This window comes from Scomber japonicus, chromosome 4 (genome assembly GCF_027409825.1).
Source record: "Scomber japonicus isolate fScoJap1 chromosome 4, fScoJap1.pri, whole genome shotgun sequence".
Classification (NCBI taxonomy): Eukaryota; Metazoa; Chordata; class Actinopteri; order Scombriformes; family Scombridae; genus Scomber; species Scomber japonicus.
This window is the reverse complement of record NC_070581.1, coordinates 22212909-22228799: the sequence shown is the minus strand read 5'-3', so window position 1 is coordinate 22228799 and position 15891 is coordinate 22212909. Positions and strand designations below refer to the sequence as shown.

Sequence of the window (15891 nt, the reverse complement as noted above, 5' to 3'; positions counted from 1 at the left end):
CAGGGTATACATGATGTGGCTCCTATAAGCTCCTTCACAAGCCTCCTCTTTCCTCTCTTTTATCTACATTCATGAGTGAAGCATGAATGCAGGTTTATAAGATCTATAAACTATTAAATAAGAATTCAAAGTGTTAATTGATTGTACAATAATTTTAAGTTTAGACTGTTGCTTCATAATTTTGGACTTCCTGTTTGGTGCATAAAATTCCTCCATCCTCCCATCTCCTCCTCTCATCTCTCTCTCTCATCCTTGCTGGGAGGAGCAATATGGGTGAGCGAGGAGACACATAATAAAAAGCAACCCTCTGCCTTCAGACATTCTTTTCCCAGTGAGGATAATGATTGCCAAAGGCTTAATGTAAATTCAAGAGGATTCAAATCTACATCAACACATTTACTTTATCCCTGTCACTCCCTCTCCTAACTCCTACCAGCTGGTTCTTCAAGTTAGGTCACTTCTTTGAACTCTTTTGCAAAGGTAAGCAAACTGGGGTGCATGTGGAAAGTTTAAATTGTGACTTTAGTTAACTTAACAGTTGTATTAACCAGCTCTAAAATCTTTATTTCACTATTGCCACAAAATAGTCTGTTGAAGCTGGTTAGGTTTTTACAACTACGGGTAAGCCAGTACGAATCTTGTGGATAGACTATTATACTATTGCAAAGTTTTACTCTGAAAGCTGTTTTCAACCACGGAAAGTAAATGTATTCAAGTGATGTATTGTTTAATGAGTCATAAGGTTAGTCATTTAACACATCCTGAAGTTTGACATGTCAGAGTTTTTCAGTATAGAAGCAAGTCAGGTTTAACTGTGAGGAGGGATGATAGTAACAGCTGTTTCTTCGTCCCCCACCACTACACATATGATCACACATGTGTCACAGCATATTAAAACATATGTCATATTAAATATGTTGAGAGTCAGTGTGAGAACCATAGAGGAGGTCTGGTTGACCATGAGCTGTGTAAAAGGGTTTTTTTAACGTCTTTCACAGAAATGTCAGTATCAGAAGTATAGCAAAGGTGCACAGCATGAAATGTGATTAATTCAGGAGGAGGGCAGATACCAGAAGACCGCAGGTTGGACCACAAGGATACAGGCAGGGATGGGCACAAATAAATCAAAATGTATTTCCAAATGAAATACCAAATACCAACCTTAAAAATGTATCAAAATAAGCTACAAAATACAGCAGCCAAAAAATGTATCACTTGTACACTACCTGGAAAAACATCTGAAAGCAAGAGATATTCCCATATTCAGTCAACAGATTAGATCTGCTGACCCCTCATGTTAGAGACATCCCAATATAAACCTCTGCCCTGAGAAATGTTTGGTAACTCAAGGAACCCTTCCTTAAATATACTTATTTACCCTCTTGGTGTAAAAGATTATCCACTATGAATCAGTGACAATAACTCAAAGACAAACAATCCAAATTGATGATTTATTTAGTAATATAAACTAGGTAGCATTTTAACCTTTTCAATTATTTAACACCATCACTACCAAACTTATGGTGAGTTTCATCAAAGTTGAATAATTTTGTACACACCTGAAACTTGTGTGTGCACAACCTCTAGCAATGTCAATAGAAAAAAAAAGTAAAAAAAAAAACTGGTTGTCACATTAATACCATCCAATCAGTTAAGACAAATATAAGCCAATAATTATGACATAATCAATCATTTCTTATTTGAAATGTGCAAGAGGTTGGAAATGTCCTTGTTTGAGGCAGGATATTATCTTGTCAAGTCACCATAGCACTGAAACATTTCATAGGTCAGAGAACATAGACAAATTTAAAGTCTAGAAGAAAACTGTAAAACAGAAAAAAAAAGAAAAAGAAAAAAAAGCAAACTCAAGTGTTGCTATCAAAGCTTGTGAACTCAAGTCCTTGTGCTGTCCTTGTGTGAGCAAAGGAGTATGTGTAACCTTAGCCACCTTAGCTAGTGGTGTCTACTCAGTTGATGCCTTTAAGCATAACTAACTTCTCAAACAGTATTGCATTCAGATGACGCCTATGGGGCCTGTTAATCAGTCCAGCAAAGGAAAATAAACGCCTGCACACTGTACCCCCTTAAATAAAATTAATCAATTTATTATTTTTATTATTAAGATAAATGACATAATTGCATATTAACAAGAATATTGTCAGATATTTAAAATAAACATAAGAATAACATGAACAATTCTAGTTCATACCATTTTGTTACTCTCATCCCTACTGATGAGGTTGGAAGTAACAATGCACAACTTGTCTTCAATGTCAAATTATACTGAAGTTGTTCCACATTCGTGGAAAACAGAACCTGGAATTGATATACGACACATGTGAGTTGGTGATCAGAATAAAAAATAGTTTCTGCCTGTCATTAAATCTTTTAAAATGAAATTTATCTGAAAAGTGTTACGGCTCTCCCCTAAACTGTAAGTTGTTTTGTTTTCAAATTATTATTAAATTTTCAAAAAACAAATTGGCTTCAAATTGAAATATTTCAGAGGTGTAAGCAGTAGAAACTATATAAATGAAGCAGTGCTAGTAGGTGTTTAGCCTTTGTGTTTCAGGTGAAAGACATGTGGACAAACAGGCATGAAACCCAAATTAATAGTGTTGGCACCTGCAGATATTCTTCTAATCAATCTGTTATTATTATCAAGAATTTGGATTACAGTGCATCCCTCACTTTTTTGTCTCTTTGACTGTTGCAAATGAGCAAATTGTGTCCTGTCATGATTATTCATACGGGTCATGTGGTATAGTATCTCTCCAAGTGATGATAATGATGATGTTTAAAGTCCATGTAAAGTAAGAATAAATATGTGTTCTGAGTTTGACATACCACAGAAAAGTGTGTTGTTAACCACCCTGCCAAATTTGAATGATTAAAAAAATCGCCAAATATATGAAATTAGGCTTCAAAGTTGTGTAAAACTCAGCCTCCGTCTCTGCTATGCTTTGCTTTCCAGTAGAGTTCAATACTTGTTTATCATTCATCATGGAGCTTCTCATAAAAGATTCTCAACAAATTTGCAAATGCAAAGTTGCTGTTTGTTCTCTTCATTCAAGATGACATGAAAGAGTCTTGAGACAATCTCAAAGTTTATTGTGCATTTATTTACTATTTTCTCATACTGTTATTTTCTTTCTAGCGTGTCCTTACTTTGCAATCAGATTATTCCAATGTGAAACCAAACACCACCACATGTTCATGTTTTTTGTTTGTTTTTGTATTTTTAGATGGAATTACCTGCACGACCAGAGCTGTTTGATTTCCATGGAGTCTCAATGACCCATTATTTCACTGATAACTGGGAGAACATTCAAAACTTTCAGGCCAGGCCAGATGATATACTTCTTACATCATACCCTAAAGCAGGTCTGTCCATGAACATGAACAGTATGTATAACTGCTCTTAAACAGAGATGAGCCATTTAATCATCTCAATCGTTTTTATTCTGTCTTTTAGGAAACACATGGGTCTCCTACATCCTTGACCTGCTGCACTTTGGTCAGACACTTCCAGAGCGTCAGACATCCATCCCTATCTATGCAAGAGTTCCCACATTAGAGATCACCTTCCCTTCTCTGCAGCCAGGTTTAGCAAGCAATTTCATGTTCACCATATTTCATGTCACAAATGTACACACAAACACTTTGTGTCGGTCATGGTGGTAATTTTGTCACATTTTGCTTCAATCTGTGAACTAAAATTCACATTAAGTTATGAGTCTATTGTAAAGGTTGTGTGTCAGTGAGTGTACATACTGATGTATTTATCTTCATCACCTCAGAAAGGTCCATAAACCTTTAATCACTGTAGCCAGCAGTCAAGCAAAGTGCAAAGAGGCAGTAGCAGTTTGACTTTATTTCATGAGCTGATGTTTCGGTACAAGCGTACCTTCTGTAGCACTTGACCTCTGAACTTCAGGTATGAAGAAGCCATGCTTGTAGAGAAACATCAGTTCATTGAATAAAGTCTCTGCTGCATAACATCAAACCTGTCTCTTTTCAGGCTTTTCATGTTTGTCCAACTGTAGTTAAACAAAAGCCTTTTATCATGGTTTTATTCAGGCACTGTATTTACCACTCTGAATGAGTCACTGTGATGTTAACTGTTTTAATAATCTCCACGATCAGGGGCCTCTCCACCCATCTTTAAAGGAACAGAATTAATCGACAAGCTAACCACTTCTCCGCGACTCATTAAAAGTCATCTTCCTGTCCAGTTTGTGCCAAAGTCCATTTGGGAGAAAAACTGTAAGGTACAGTAGCCTGAGTTTTATTCTTATTGTCTAAAGTTCACAGTAAATGGAGACAGGAGACAATAGGAATATCTTTTTGATACAGCATTAATGTACTGGAACTGATCCTCAAGGGACCAGCTGAAATAGATACTCTGTAACACAGGTGACACATCACCTGTGGTGGCCAAAAACTGAGTGGCAAAATGATTAATTGAATTGTATTGCAGAGCAGCCTGTAGAAACAGTCTGTTTACACAGACAACCCAGATTACATGTAACATTTCATTTCATCATGCCTGTTACTGATTTATAGTTTTAATAGTTAAAAAATGATCTAATTTTCTCTCTGGCGTTTGATCAGGTGCACTTGACCGAAAGGGAATTATTCAAACTACCCGCACACTTTTTCCTTTGCTTCTTTTCATATAGGTTAATAAGTCTGATTAAATCAGAATCATCTCTATGATATACGTATGATATATATTATATTATTAATTATTTTGGTCATGTGTCCGGACAGAATGGTGACAAAGTCTACCTGATGTCTGTCATCAGAGGTTCATGAACAGTTAGGTAGTGGTTTGTGGTGTGCATAATCCTGTTTAAAATATTGTTGTTGTTGTGTAGATAGTCTACGTGGCCCGCAATGCAAAGGACAGCATGGTGTCTTATTTCCAATTTGAACGCATGACCAAAATCCACCCAGAGCCTGGAGACTGGAGCAGTTACTTCCAGAGATTTATGGAGGGAAAGAGTATGTATGAAATACAATGAGGCATTGCTTTGCAGATGTCCATATTTCTTTCACACTCTCCATGTGCTTTCATATATTGTTTTATTTCTTCAGTGGTGTTTGGATCCTGGTATGACCACGTTAACGGCTGGTGGAAGAAGAAACAGACTTATCCAAACATCCATTACATGTTCTATGAAGATCTGATTGAGGTAATTTATTTACTTTTCTAGGATGTTTTTGCCTGTATTTGTGTGACACAGTAGTCTTTTCCTGTTTAAATGGCTTTTTCAAGGCTATATTTCATCCAATATAATATATTATGATGTAATTATGATATTTGACCATCGTGTTTGCAGGATACTGGACGGGAAATAGACAAACTCTGCTGCTTTCTTGGTTTGTCTCTTTCAGCCGAAGAAAAGGAAAGAATCAGAGGAGAAGTGCAGTTTGACAAGATGAAAAACAATAACATGGTCAACCTGTCAACATTTAGAGGGATGGATTTCAAAATTTCTTCCTTCATAAGAAAAGGTACAGTATGTTATATACTAGATATGACCAGAAAAAAACCCCAGATATCCCCCTTCAGCTAAAATATCTGACTGAACCTTTGTGATTCTTCAGGAAAAGTTGGAGACTGGAAGAACCACTACACTGTGGCCCAGAGTGAAGAGTTTAATGAAGACTACATGAAAAAGATGAAAGATCCCACTCTTCAGTTCCGCACACAAATTTGTTAAATACGTTTATTACAGGGAACTCATCTATATCACCAAATACATAGTGCTTCATTTGGTAATATGGGGTGAGCACAGAGTAACAATCTTAATTAATGGTGTAGTTAATTTCTTCAAAGTCAGGTTTTTCATGGTCCTCGGCATTATTGGGGAGGTGGAGGTGTTACTTTGAATTTGTACGCCCCAAATTTATTAATATGGGCATTATAGTAGTTGGGAGAGACTTCAATGGAAAATTAGATAGATAGAGTGAGGACCCCAAACTAAAGCATGTTAGATATTTACAGAACATCCACACCCTGTCCACCTACAGATCCACGCCAATTTATTCATGAACATCAATAGAGAGCCGATCAATAAATACAAAATGCATCTATGGCACTGTAAGAGAAAACACAGGATTAAACAGTATTCCATCTGAATATTCAAAATATATACAAATAAAGATTGACTGTTTGATAAAGATTGATCAAAGTATCTGTCCTCCTCCTACTCAGTCCAGACTTTACATCAGAGGGAGAAAAGTCTGAGGACCTCTGGCTGGTGGATAATGGCAACTTAGTAACATGAAGCCAGACTGGAACAGAATCACAACAGAACACTGTATAAGTTTTCTCTAATAATGTATTTGTTTTCTCTGTGTTCATGGAGGTTTTTTGAGAACTGAAACTATACATGGGCATTAAGACCATGTCAACATCCATGGACTCCCTCCCTAAGACATTTATGCTTATGTTGTGTTTCTGAGTATTATTTGAGTAATATGGTCCCTATATTTGATATGTTTAAGAGGTGCCTCTTGGATGTATTTTTATGTAATATGATGGCCTTTACAGCTTGAGTCCTGTTTTTTAAGGAACATAAAAATCTATCTAGTTGTTTATGTGTATGCATTTCTATTTCTATGCATGCTTGCTATCTCTATCTCTAGAAAGGTTTTTCTTTTTTCTATTGATGAATTAATTGAGACAAATGTTCCACAGTTGTGTTAGGTCATATGACTGGGCCATGGGACTTTTGAAAGATGGTGTCTCTGAGCCTCCTTACTTTATTAGCATCTGAAGAAGAGCTAAAGTTAAAAAAAATAATAATATTGTGGATCTCTGACTTTGTTTTAAGTTGTATGAAGTGATATAACCTTCAGGTACATATTTGATCTGTGATCTGATAACAGAGTTTGGCACAGTGACACACGCTTTGACATTGTGGGCTGCTAAGTACATGCCCACACACGTTTCAGGAAGTTGTGCAGTATATATATGTGTGACTATTTCATAACAAACTGACTTCTTCGTTGTGAATGAGCCAGAGAGGACCTGCTTTGAGCAATACCAACTCAGCAAGGTGAGTGGATCTGTGCATGGACTTCTTTTAAACTTGATAATTCACTGAAGCAACATGGTAGGGCTTTAAATATGTGTGTTTTAAATGTGCTGCACTGAACAGTTATTGGGTTTATTTTTATTTGATATTTTTCTGACCTCATGCTCTGACAGTTATAGACCCTTGGCAGCAAATATTGAACCGAACCAGTTGAACGTTTTAGTGTATTTGCTGAGATTAATGATTTTGAATTGTGGAGAAACATGCCTCATTTAAAGTCTGAAGAGCATTTGAGTTATTGAGGATCAAACCAGAAAAACAAGTGGCAACAGTAAATCTGCACTTAAAGAAAACAGAGTAAAGGTTAGATTGATTCGTGGAGTTATTTCATTTCATTTTTCAAATCTGCAGTTGATGAAATTAGGGGAAGCAGTAGGTTGTTGTTCTTTTGTGCATTTGATTTTGTATTTGATTTAGTTTTGGTGGGGAACAGTCAGCATTAAGTCACTAGGAAGTGTTGTAATTTCGGTGTTTTCCTCATTTAGTAAAGCATCATGACCACAGTCATGGTTGGCTGTATTGTCATTTTTTCTGTTAAATGTGATTAACACTGACAATTTCTCTAGCCTGGACTAGATGGTAACTGACTAATTAATGTCCATTATATCATACTGGTATTTTGAATTTATGATCAATCATTTTCACAGATGGAGCAGCTACCTAGGCCTACGCTGTTTGACTTCCATGGAGTCTCCATGTCCAAATACTTCACTGACAACTGGGACAACATACAGAACTTTAAAGCGAGACCAGATGATATTCTTATTGCTACTTACCCTAAAGCAGGTGGGGTTGTGAGCATGAGAGTACAAAACTTGTAGTTATTCTTTTAAATCTATTATTTATTTAATGCTAATAAATGACCTGTGTTGATATATTTTCCAGGTTTAGGCCACTGAACAGCTTGTATTCATTTGTTTTAATCTCAGGAACCACATGGGTCTCTCACATCCTGGATCTTCTGTATTTTGGGAAGATGGGTCCAGAGCATCAGGCATCTCGTCCTCTTAATGAGAAAGTACCATTCCTGGAGATCAGCATACCTGGTGTACCCACAGGTTGAGTCTTGAGATCATAGCCACATTTGTTTATATTGCAGCACAAATGTCAGTTGATTGTTACAATTTTCTGCCATAATTGCAACATTATGATTGTTATATTAACAGACTGATTTATTTATTACAAACTGTACAAAGTCCTGAAACAGCATTCTGTGAGTTCATTCAGGTATCCATCAGATCAAATTTGTTTGCATGAATGCACTCAGTTATGTGTGTTATAAGTTAAAAGGGCTGCAAAGGGCCCAAAATAAAACCTTCTTTGGTGGCTTTCTGATGGTATTTTACCAATTGAGGAGTTTATGACTTTGCAGTAGCCACGGTTATTAATGGGCTACTTGGCACCGACTTTGCTGAGGTTTTCACCATTTTTCCCTGTTGAAGTTTTTTTTAGGTGTGGGGTCTGTCTAAAGATAGAGGGTGCTTCATGCTGTACAGATCATAAAGCCCCAGGAGCAAGTCTCAGGAGCAAATGCCACTCATTAATAGCACAATATATGACTGTAAATTAGATTGAGTTTGCTATAGTTTTATGTAATATTTAATATCCAGCTACTGCATTTAATAAATAAACATTATGTGGTTAAATTTTCATACAAACTATACGGAGTCTTTCTTTAATGAGATATTTCTAATACAGTAAAAACTAGCACAGTAGTTAATATGACCTTTTGTCAGCAAAGTGTTGAGTCATGCAGCGATACCCACTAAGCCAACAGTCAATTTAAAGTAAATATAAGAGGATTAATGTGCTCTTGAGGCCCAACCCTGTAACCATTGATTTTGTGTCCTAAACATTGTGGCTCTGTATCAGGGGCGGATCTGGGAGTTGACTAATTCTGGGGCTTAGGTCAGAGCACCCAGAGCCAGGGCCAATGTTTTTTGTTTGCATACACAGAATTTAATTCTATTGCATTGTATGACTATTGCAAACATTAATAGTATTAGTAGTAGTGAGTTATTTTGGTGCTTATTAACAATTTTCCAAAAAGAATGCAAATAGGAATAAACAAATAACAATAGCAGTTTGTTTATTTGTACTTTTTTGAGTATTTTCCAAAATCAGTAACTTTGCTTATGGTTTAAATGGTTTAAATGAAGTAAAGTAGTTAATTCTATTTGAACATTCATCCATTACTGAGCAAATTATAAATTTGTGCTTTTAAAATGATCAACGGATATTGCAAGCTAGAAAAAAACCCCACGTCTTGACCCATATGCCGATCAAATGCATCACATCAAAAACAGGCAAAGCTATATGATAAATAAGGAGTTTTTTTGTTTTTTTTAAACCTGTAAATCATGCAAAGATATACAAGTAGAGTCCCAGAATATAAATATTCCTCACAAATGTTTTGGTTATAAGGCACATTGTTCTCTATTATATAAACAACTCTTAACTCTGTGTGCAATCATTCACTGACTAATTGTTGTGTTCATAAAGGAAAAGACTTGGCAGACCGTCTCCCCACGACACCTCGCCTCATTAAAACTCATCTACCAGTCCAGCTTGTGCCAAAGTCCTTCTGGGAGCAGAATTGCAGGGTATGAGCCATGTAATGGGTATGTCATTCATAAACACCTCACTTGATTCTGATTCAGATAGCTTTAAATTTGGGTTTTCTCTTCTGTAGGTAGTCTATGTGGCCCGTAACGCCAAGGACTGTGCAGTGTCTTATTTCCACTTTGGCCGCATGAACACTGCCCAGCCAGAGCCAGGAGACTGGAGCACCTTTCTACAGGATTTCATGGAGGGAAAGGGTGAGTTTAATATAAGTTTTAGTGTAAAGGAGCTTTAATTTCAGCTCATTTTATATGTGTTCCTTCATGTGTTTTCCTGTGGCCTCAGTGGTGTTTGGATCGTGGTATGACCATGTGAACAACTGGTGGGAGAAGAAGCGGACCTTCTCAAATATTCACTACATGTGTTATGAAGATATAATTGAGGTGAGCTGAAGATGTTTTGATTGTGTTAAAATCAATTCTCACCTCAATAACTGCCTGTCTTTGTTCAGTGGTTTCAGGTATTCAAATGTTTCATATGTACAATAAAGGATCAGGGACATTCACATCTAACAATATGACTCTAAAGTCAAGAGATAAATTAGCTTAGCATAAAGACTGGGAGCCGGGGTAAACAGCCAGCATGGCTCCTTCCTGTAGCCACTACACCTCACCAAGAAACAGTCTGAAACATTCCCCATTAAGTTGCGTGTTGTTGTTTTTTATTACTGTAGAGATGTTGGTAGATGGATTTTGCAAAGAGGCGGTTACCTGCTTCCCCCTGTTTCTAGTCTTTATGCTAAGATAATACAAGCTAACTGTCTCCTGGCTCCAGCTTCTTATTTATTGTACAGACATGAGAGTGGTGTCAATTTTCTCATCTGACGGCAAGACTTCTTTTAAAATATACATAGACATCTAATATGTTGTATAGAAAAGTGTTGCATAGTTGTTATCTTTCTGAGCAACAGCTTAAAATCTTATATAATGCTTGACACATCTCTGTACATCTTTGATTTCTGTATCACAAGACTAATGCTGATTCTTTGAGCAGGACTCTGCACGAGAGATAGACCGACTCTGCTCCTTCCTTGGTTTGTCTCCCTCTGCTGAGGAGAAACAAAGAGTTGTAGCTGGAGTGACGTTTGATGCAATGAAACAAAACAAAAAGACCAACTATTCCAACGTCCCATCTATGAATCACAAGGTGTCTCCTTTCATGAGAAAAGGTACAAAGAAAAATGTTTGCTCAGAGTTCTTGCTTGGATTTCTTTTTCCCTGCATCAAAATCAGCTTAAAGCATTTAATCACTGATTTCTTGATATCTGAATCCTTCTCCAGGGAAAGTTGGTGACTGGAAAAACCACTTCACTGTGGCCCAGAATGAGCATTTTGATGAGGACTACAAGCAGAAAATGAAGAATCCGGCACTGCAGTTTCGTACTGAAGTTTAGTGCAAAAAGTGTATAAAGTCCTGAACTGATGAATGATGAATAACACAAATATTGATGCATGGTAAATTGGATTGACAGGGACTTTGCCTAACCATTGTGGAATATTTCTCATTTTAGTGATGTAATCTGATGATTTAACACATTTGACTGACATTAAAGTTTGAAGAAATCAAAATCAAACCATATTTTTACATTATTATTTTTATAACAGCTGCAATCACTAACAGTCTCTTGGAAACCATGTGAATGTGTTTAAGATTTTGTTCAAAATTATTAAATACGTTAAAATAACTTGCTAGTTTAGTGACTTTTGTTCATCCAAAGAGTTTAAATTAGGTCATTTACACAGTGAATTCTATCAGGGGCACAGGAGAACTTGGAAACCGTATTCTGTGTTGACTTCATTGCCTCAGATCACGTAGACCAGTCAACATGAAATGTCATGGTTTGCGGAGCAGGTGGACCCAAATGCAGACTGCCAACTGACAGAGTCTGGATAATACATTTTAATGAACACAGAATACAAAACACAGAGACTTGGACAAAGACTGAACTGAAAATCAAAACCTATGATGGGGTAATAACTAAACAGGACACAGGTAAGTGAAACATGAGGCAATCAACTAAGGCAGGGGAAACACAGGAAGCAAAATAACAAAATACACAAAGGGAGAATAACTTCAAAATAAAACACGAGCTACAACAGGATGTGACAATAAAACATTTTTTTCCCCCCATAAATATTAACAAGTAGATGAACCCTAACACTACCGTCAGCAGCAGACTATGCACACAGTTAAAATCTTAATAGTAAGATATTATTGCAAGAGAGACTTGAGAGTAGATTAAATATACACATGATCACACTAAAATGATTAATTCACATCATAATCACAAAACAATCATCATACACACTCACAGACACACTACACAATCACAAACATTGCATGTAAACAGTGGAACTCGCTCCCGTTGCACATCAAGGAAATTCATACATATCACATTTTCAAAAGCCAGCTGAAGATGTGAATGTGGATGTTTATGCTTTTACTTATGTATCAGTTTCTTGACAGACCAGTTGTTTTGTGTGATTAATATTTTTTCATTTTGCTGACTCTTTTCTATCTCACACCCTAATGTTGTTTAGGAAGCCTTTTAATATTTGACCAGGGAAAGCAGATGGACATTTTCCTCTTAGGCTAATGCTGGCTCAATAACATGTATACACTCATCAAGAAGCACTAGCCCTGACAATTAAACTAATTAATGTAGTGAAGAAGATCAGCTGTAAAGGTGAATACTACTGGAAACCAGTCTTACCTGGTTCCAAGTTTGAAGGAGGAACTTTTTTTTCCAACTTCTTCTTTGATCTGGTGTCCTGGTTGTTAATTAAATGACTTGCATTTTTTTTGCATTCACTCATCGGACTGTTTATCTAATAGGTGTACGTGTGTGTGTTTTTGTGTGTGTGTGTGTGTGTGTGTGTGTGTGTGTGTGTAGGTGTGTGTGTGTGTGTGTGTGTGTGTGTTGAATTTGGACTTTTGGACTCACACACTTAAAGACGAACGGCATATACAGGTGAGCAAATGTGTTTGAGATTAAATGCATTATGTTTGGCTTGTTTGGGCATGTGTGGGCTTACCCAAGTGTATGTTATATTTTTCTGTTGATAGATTTTGAGTCCAGGTGAAGAAGTTTACTTTTATTGTGAGTACATGTAACTAACACTGGAATATCTCATGTTACTGCTTACTAAGACATACAGCAGTTATTTGTCATTTAATTAACTACAACAATTGCTAACTCTACTAAACACAACTTACTAACAGCTATGTATATGTAGCTGTAAGTAATAAGTAATCAACAAAAATCAGAGACTGAGAGGAGCACTCAGAGTGTTGGTGTGTGTTTTGTGCCAAAATATATCACCAGGTATTAAAAAAGCAGAGAGGGAGTGTAAGGAAAATATGTTGGTCAGAGAGAATTTAAATATTTTGTTTGCCATTCTTTATAGATCTGCTACTCAGTAGATTAAGTAAAGTAACATTTGATAGGTCTGGGTGTGCCTGTTGCTCTTATCAAAAATCACGAGAACCATTATGTTGTTTATAAGGCTGTTGGCAATAGAGCTCCTGGGTGTGCTAAAAATGATCAGTTGACCTCCCACATAAAAACATATAAAGAAAAAAAAACAACATATATTGTTTTTTTTTCACAATGACTTCAGAATTGGAGCATATTTGATGAGTGTTTTCTTCATGTTAGGTACCAATCTGACCACAACTCATTTAGAGAAACTTAGTTAGTGCCCCTCTCAGAGATGGAGCAGCCATCTCGGCCTGTGCTGTTTGACTTCCATGGAGTATCCATGACCAAATACTTCACTGACAACTGGGACAACGTACAGAACTTCAAAGCAAGACCAGATGATGTCCTCTTAGCCTCTTTTCCTAAAGCAGGTGGGCTTAACTTTATGTGGATGAGCTTCTTTTTTTCTTTTTTCTTTTAACAATACATTGTTGAACCGTTTGGTAGTATGTGTTTGCTTTAGTTGATGCATCTGTTTCAACTCCAATAAGAAATCTCTTTGAATTTCCAAGGAAACACATGGGTGTCCTACGTCCTGGATCTTCTGTATTTCAGCCAGATGTCAGCTACACGTCAAGACTCAGTCCCTCTTCATGAAAGAGTGCCGTTCTTGGAGCTACTCATGCCTGGCATACCATCAGGCAAGTTCATTAAACAGCAGATGCAGTAAGTTAGTTTAAATCGTCTGCTGCTGCACGTCTTTTAACATGGCACAAGCAAGTATGAGCACATTTCACCTATTTTAGCTTCACTCCACTGGCTGCCCTTCCATTTTAGGATTCATTTTAAAATTCTTTTATTTGCTTTTAAAGCCTTGAATGGCCTTGCCCCACCTTACCTCTCTGAGCTGCTGCACCCCTACACTCCTAGCTCATCTCTCAGGTCAGCTGACCAGCTGCTCCTGACAGTGTCTAAAGCTAGGTTTAAGCTCAGAGGGGATCGAGCTGCACATTAGACAGGCCTCTTCTCTGTCTCATTTTAAAACTCTTCTTAAAACCCACCTCTTCTCTTTGGCTTTTGACACCATGTAGAGTGTTGATTTTATGTGTATACGTGCATATTTTTATCTGTGTGGGCAGTGCATTTTATTTATTTCATTTTATTTTATTTTATTGCTTTTATCTTTCTATTGTGTACTTCATCTTTTTATTGTGCTTCTATTGTGTTATCTATTTATTCAGTTTTATCTTTTTGTGCAGCACTTTGGAAACCTCGTGTTTGTTAATATGTGCTATATAAATAAAGTGGATTGGATTGGATAATTGTTTCATTCTGGTAACATCACACTTTTCAGTATCAGGAGTGGATGAGCTGAATAAGTTAACCACCTCTCCACGCATTATCAAGACACACCTGCCAGTCCACTTTGTTCCTAAATCTTTTTGGGAACAGAACCCCAAGGTATGTTGCAAATTAATTTTAAATGTAAGTATGGGGACATATACATCCATGCTTATGCAGCATTTCCTTCTGATCTTGCTGCAGATTATCTATGTGGCCCGTAATGCCAAGGACACTGCAGTGTCCTATTTCCACTTTGATCGCATGAACACTGCCCAGCCAGAGCCTGGAGACTGGAGTAGCTTCCTCCAGAGATTCATCGAGGGGAAAAGTGAGTTATGGGCAAAGATTTATAACACTTATGAATGAGTGAAGATGTAATAATACCTCTGTTTTGTGTTTCTGTTATCTGACAGTGGTGTTTGGTTCCTGGTATGATCATGTGAGAGGCTGGTGGGACAAGAAACAGACCAGTTCTAATATCCTTTACTTGTTCTACGAGGATATGATTGAGGTGAGCATTTACATTGAATTCACTGTTTGTAAGATTGTGAATATAAGTACACAAGATCACACCTGTTTTCTGTTTGCAGGATACTGAGCGAGAACTGAGTCGGCTGTGTTCTTTTCTGGGACTGTCTCCCACCGCAGAGATGAAGAAGCAAGTGATAGAAAAGGTTCTGTTTAACAACATGAGGAAAAACCAGATGGTGAATGGCTCCCTTGATGAAGTCCTTGATTTCAAAATATCTCCTTTTATGCGCAAAGGTTAGATGTTTTTGCCTTTATGTTCATGTAAAAACATAAATACTGTTAAGTAAGAAAGAGAAAAATGCTTTTTTTGCTTTTAAATTTTATTGATGTCTTCACAGGGAAAGTTGGTGACTGGAGGAATCATTTCACTATCGCACAGAATGAACAATTCGATGAAGACTACAAGAAGAAGATGAAAAACACTAATCTAGAATTCCGCACAGTCTTGTAGCTGATTTGACTCATTCTCGTCCTTGACATAATGTAAAAGATACAAAATCAAAAATAATAACACAACATATGACAATAAAGAGATTTCAAGATATCTTGGTTTTATTTGAATCCAGACATGAAATGCATCAAGAAATACAAGAACAAAATATCAATGAGCAAATCAAACATGATGAATCTAACACTGTATTTCTGCACTGTGACTACAGACTGGAGGGGGCACGTTGATTGTATTTTCTATGGCACGTACTGCTTTGTGTAGGGGACAACACTACGGGTGCTGGAGGTACCACCCTGGTCATGAAATAGTAGAAGAGGTAACAGCAAGTACAGATTCATTGGAATGTAGACAACAACACAAAGGCCATTGTACTGCAAATACTAAACAAGTCAAGCATCACACATCACTGGGAG

At 36.9% G+C, this 15891-nt stretch overlaps 3 protein-coding genes across 4 annotated transcripts; all 3 read left to right on the top strand.

Annotated features, from left to right (window-relative positions):
* Positions 1–3181: 3181 nt before the first annotated feature.
* LOC128357616 (cytosolic sulfotransferase 3-like) lies at positions 3182–5729 on the top strand. Its single transcript, XM_053317982.1, has 8 exons — positions 3182–3190; positions 3246–3384; positions 3476–3604; positions 4171–4271; positions 4881–5007; positions 5101–5198; positions 5346–5520; positions 5614–5729. The coding sequence occupies exons 2-8, from the start codon at positions 3246–3248 to the stop codon at positions 5727–5729; spliced, it is 885 nt and encodes a 294-aa protein (XP_053173957.1). The 5' UTR covers positions 3182–3190.
* A 1340-nt stretch (positions 5730–7069) lies between these two features.
* On the top strand, positions 7070–11408 carry LOC128357281 (cytosolic sulfotransferase 3-like). The gene is made up of 8 exons (XM_053317597.1): positions 7070–7127; positions 7757–7895; positions 8039–8167; positions 9612–9712; positions 9802–9928; positions 10017–10114; positions 10725–10899; positions 11012–11408. Exons 1-8 carry the CDS (start codon positions 7125–7127, stop codon positions 11122–11124), a joined length of 885 nt encoding a protein of 294 aa, XP_053173572.1. The 5' UTR covers positions 7070–7124; the 3' UTR covers positions 11125–11408.
* A 1254-nt stretch (positions 11409–12662) lies between these two features.
* LOC128357280 (cytosolic sulfotransferase 2-like) lies at positions 12663–15578 on the top strand. Of its 2 annotated transcripts, none has more exons than XM_053317595.1 (8): positions 12663–12702; positions 13390–13583; positions 13725–13853; positions 14507–14613; positions 14698–14824; positions 14910–15007; positions 15087–15261; positions 15366–15578. In XM_053317595.1, the coding sequence occupies exons 2-8, from the start codon at positions 13445–13447 to the stop codon at positions 15476–15478; spliced, it is 888 nt and encodes a 295-aa protein (XP_053173570.1). In that variant the 5' UTR covers positions 12663–12702; positions 13390–13444; the 3' UTR covers positions 15479–15578. The 2 variants fall into 2 exon arrangements, with proteins under 2 accessions (XP_053173570.1, XP_053173571.1); XM_053317596.1 differs by having other exon boundaries at positions 12691–12702; positions 13431–13583.
* The last annotated feature ends 313 nt before the right edge of the window (positions 15579–15891 follow it).

Excerpts from the sequence above, each read along its gene's own strand:
- LOC128357616 (XM_053317982.1), top strand. The coding sequence starts at position 3,246 with ATGGAATTACCTGCACGACCAGAGCTGTTTGATTTCCATGGAGTCTCA. Across the intron at positions 3,605-4,170 it reads CTTCCCTTCTCTGCAGCCAG|GAACAGAATTAATCGACAAG; the intron begins GTTTAGCAAGCA and ends CCATCTTTAAAG. Across the intron at positions 5,008-5,100 it reads GAGATTTATGGAGGGAAAGA|TGGTGTTTGGATCCTGGTAT; the intron begins GTATGTATGAAA and ends TTATTTCTTCAG.
- LOC128357281 (XM_053317597.1), top strand. Across the intron at positions 9,929-10,016 it reads GGATTTCATGGAGGGAAAGG|TGGTGTTTGGATCGTGGTAT; the intron begins GTGAGTTTAATA and ends CTGTGGCCTCAG. Across the intron at positions 10,115-10,724 it reads GTTATGAAGATATAATTGAG|GACTCTGCACGAGAGATAGA; the intron begins GTGAGCTGAAGA and ends TTCTTTGAGCAG.
- LOC128357280 (XM_053317595.1), top strand. The coding sequence starts at position 13,445 with ATGGAGCAGCCATCTCGGCCTGTGCTGTTTGACTTCCATGGAGTATCC. Across the intron at positions 14,825-14,909 it reads GAGATTCATCGAGGGGAAAA|TGGTGTTTGGTTCCTGGTAT; the intron begins GTGAGTTATGGG and ends GTTATCTGACAG. Across the intron at positions 15,262-15,365 it reads ATCTCCTTTTATGCGCAAAG|GGAAAGTTGGTGACTGGAGG; the intron begins GTTAGATGTTTT and ends ATGTCTTCACAG.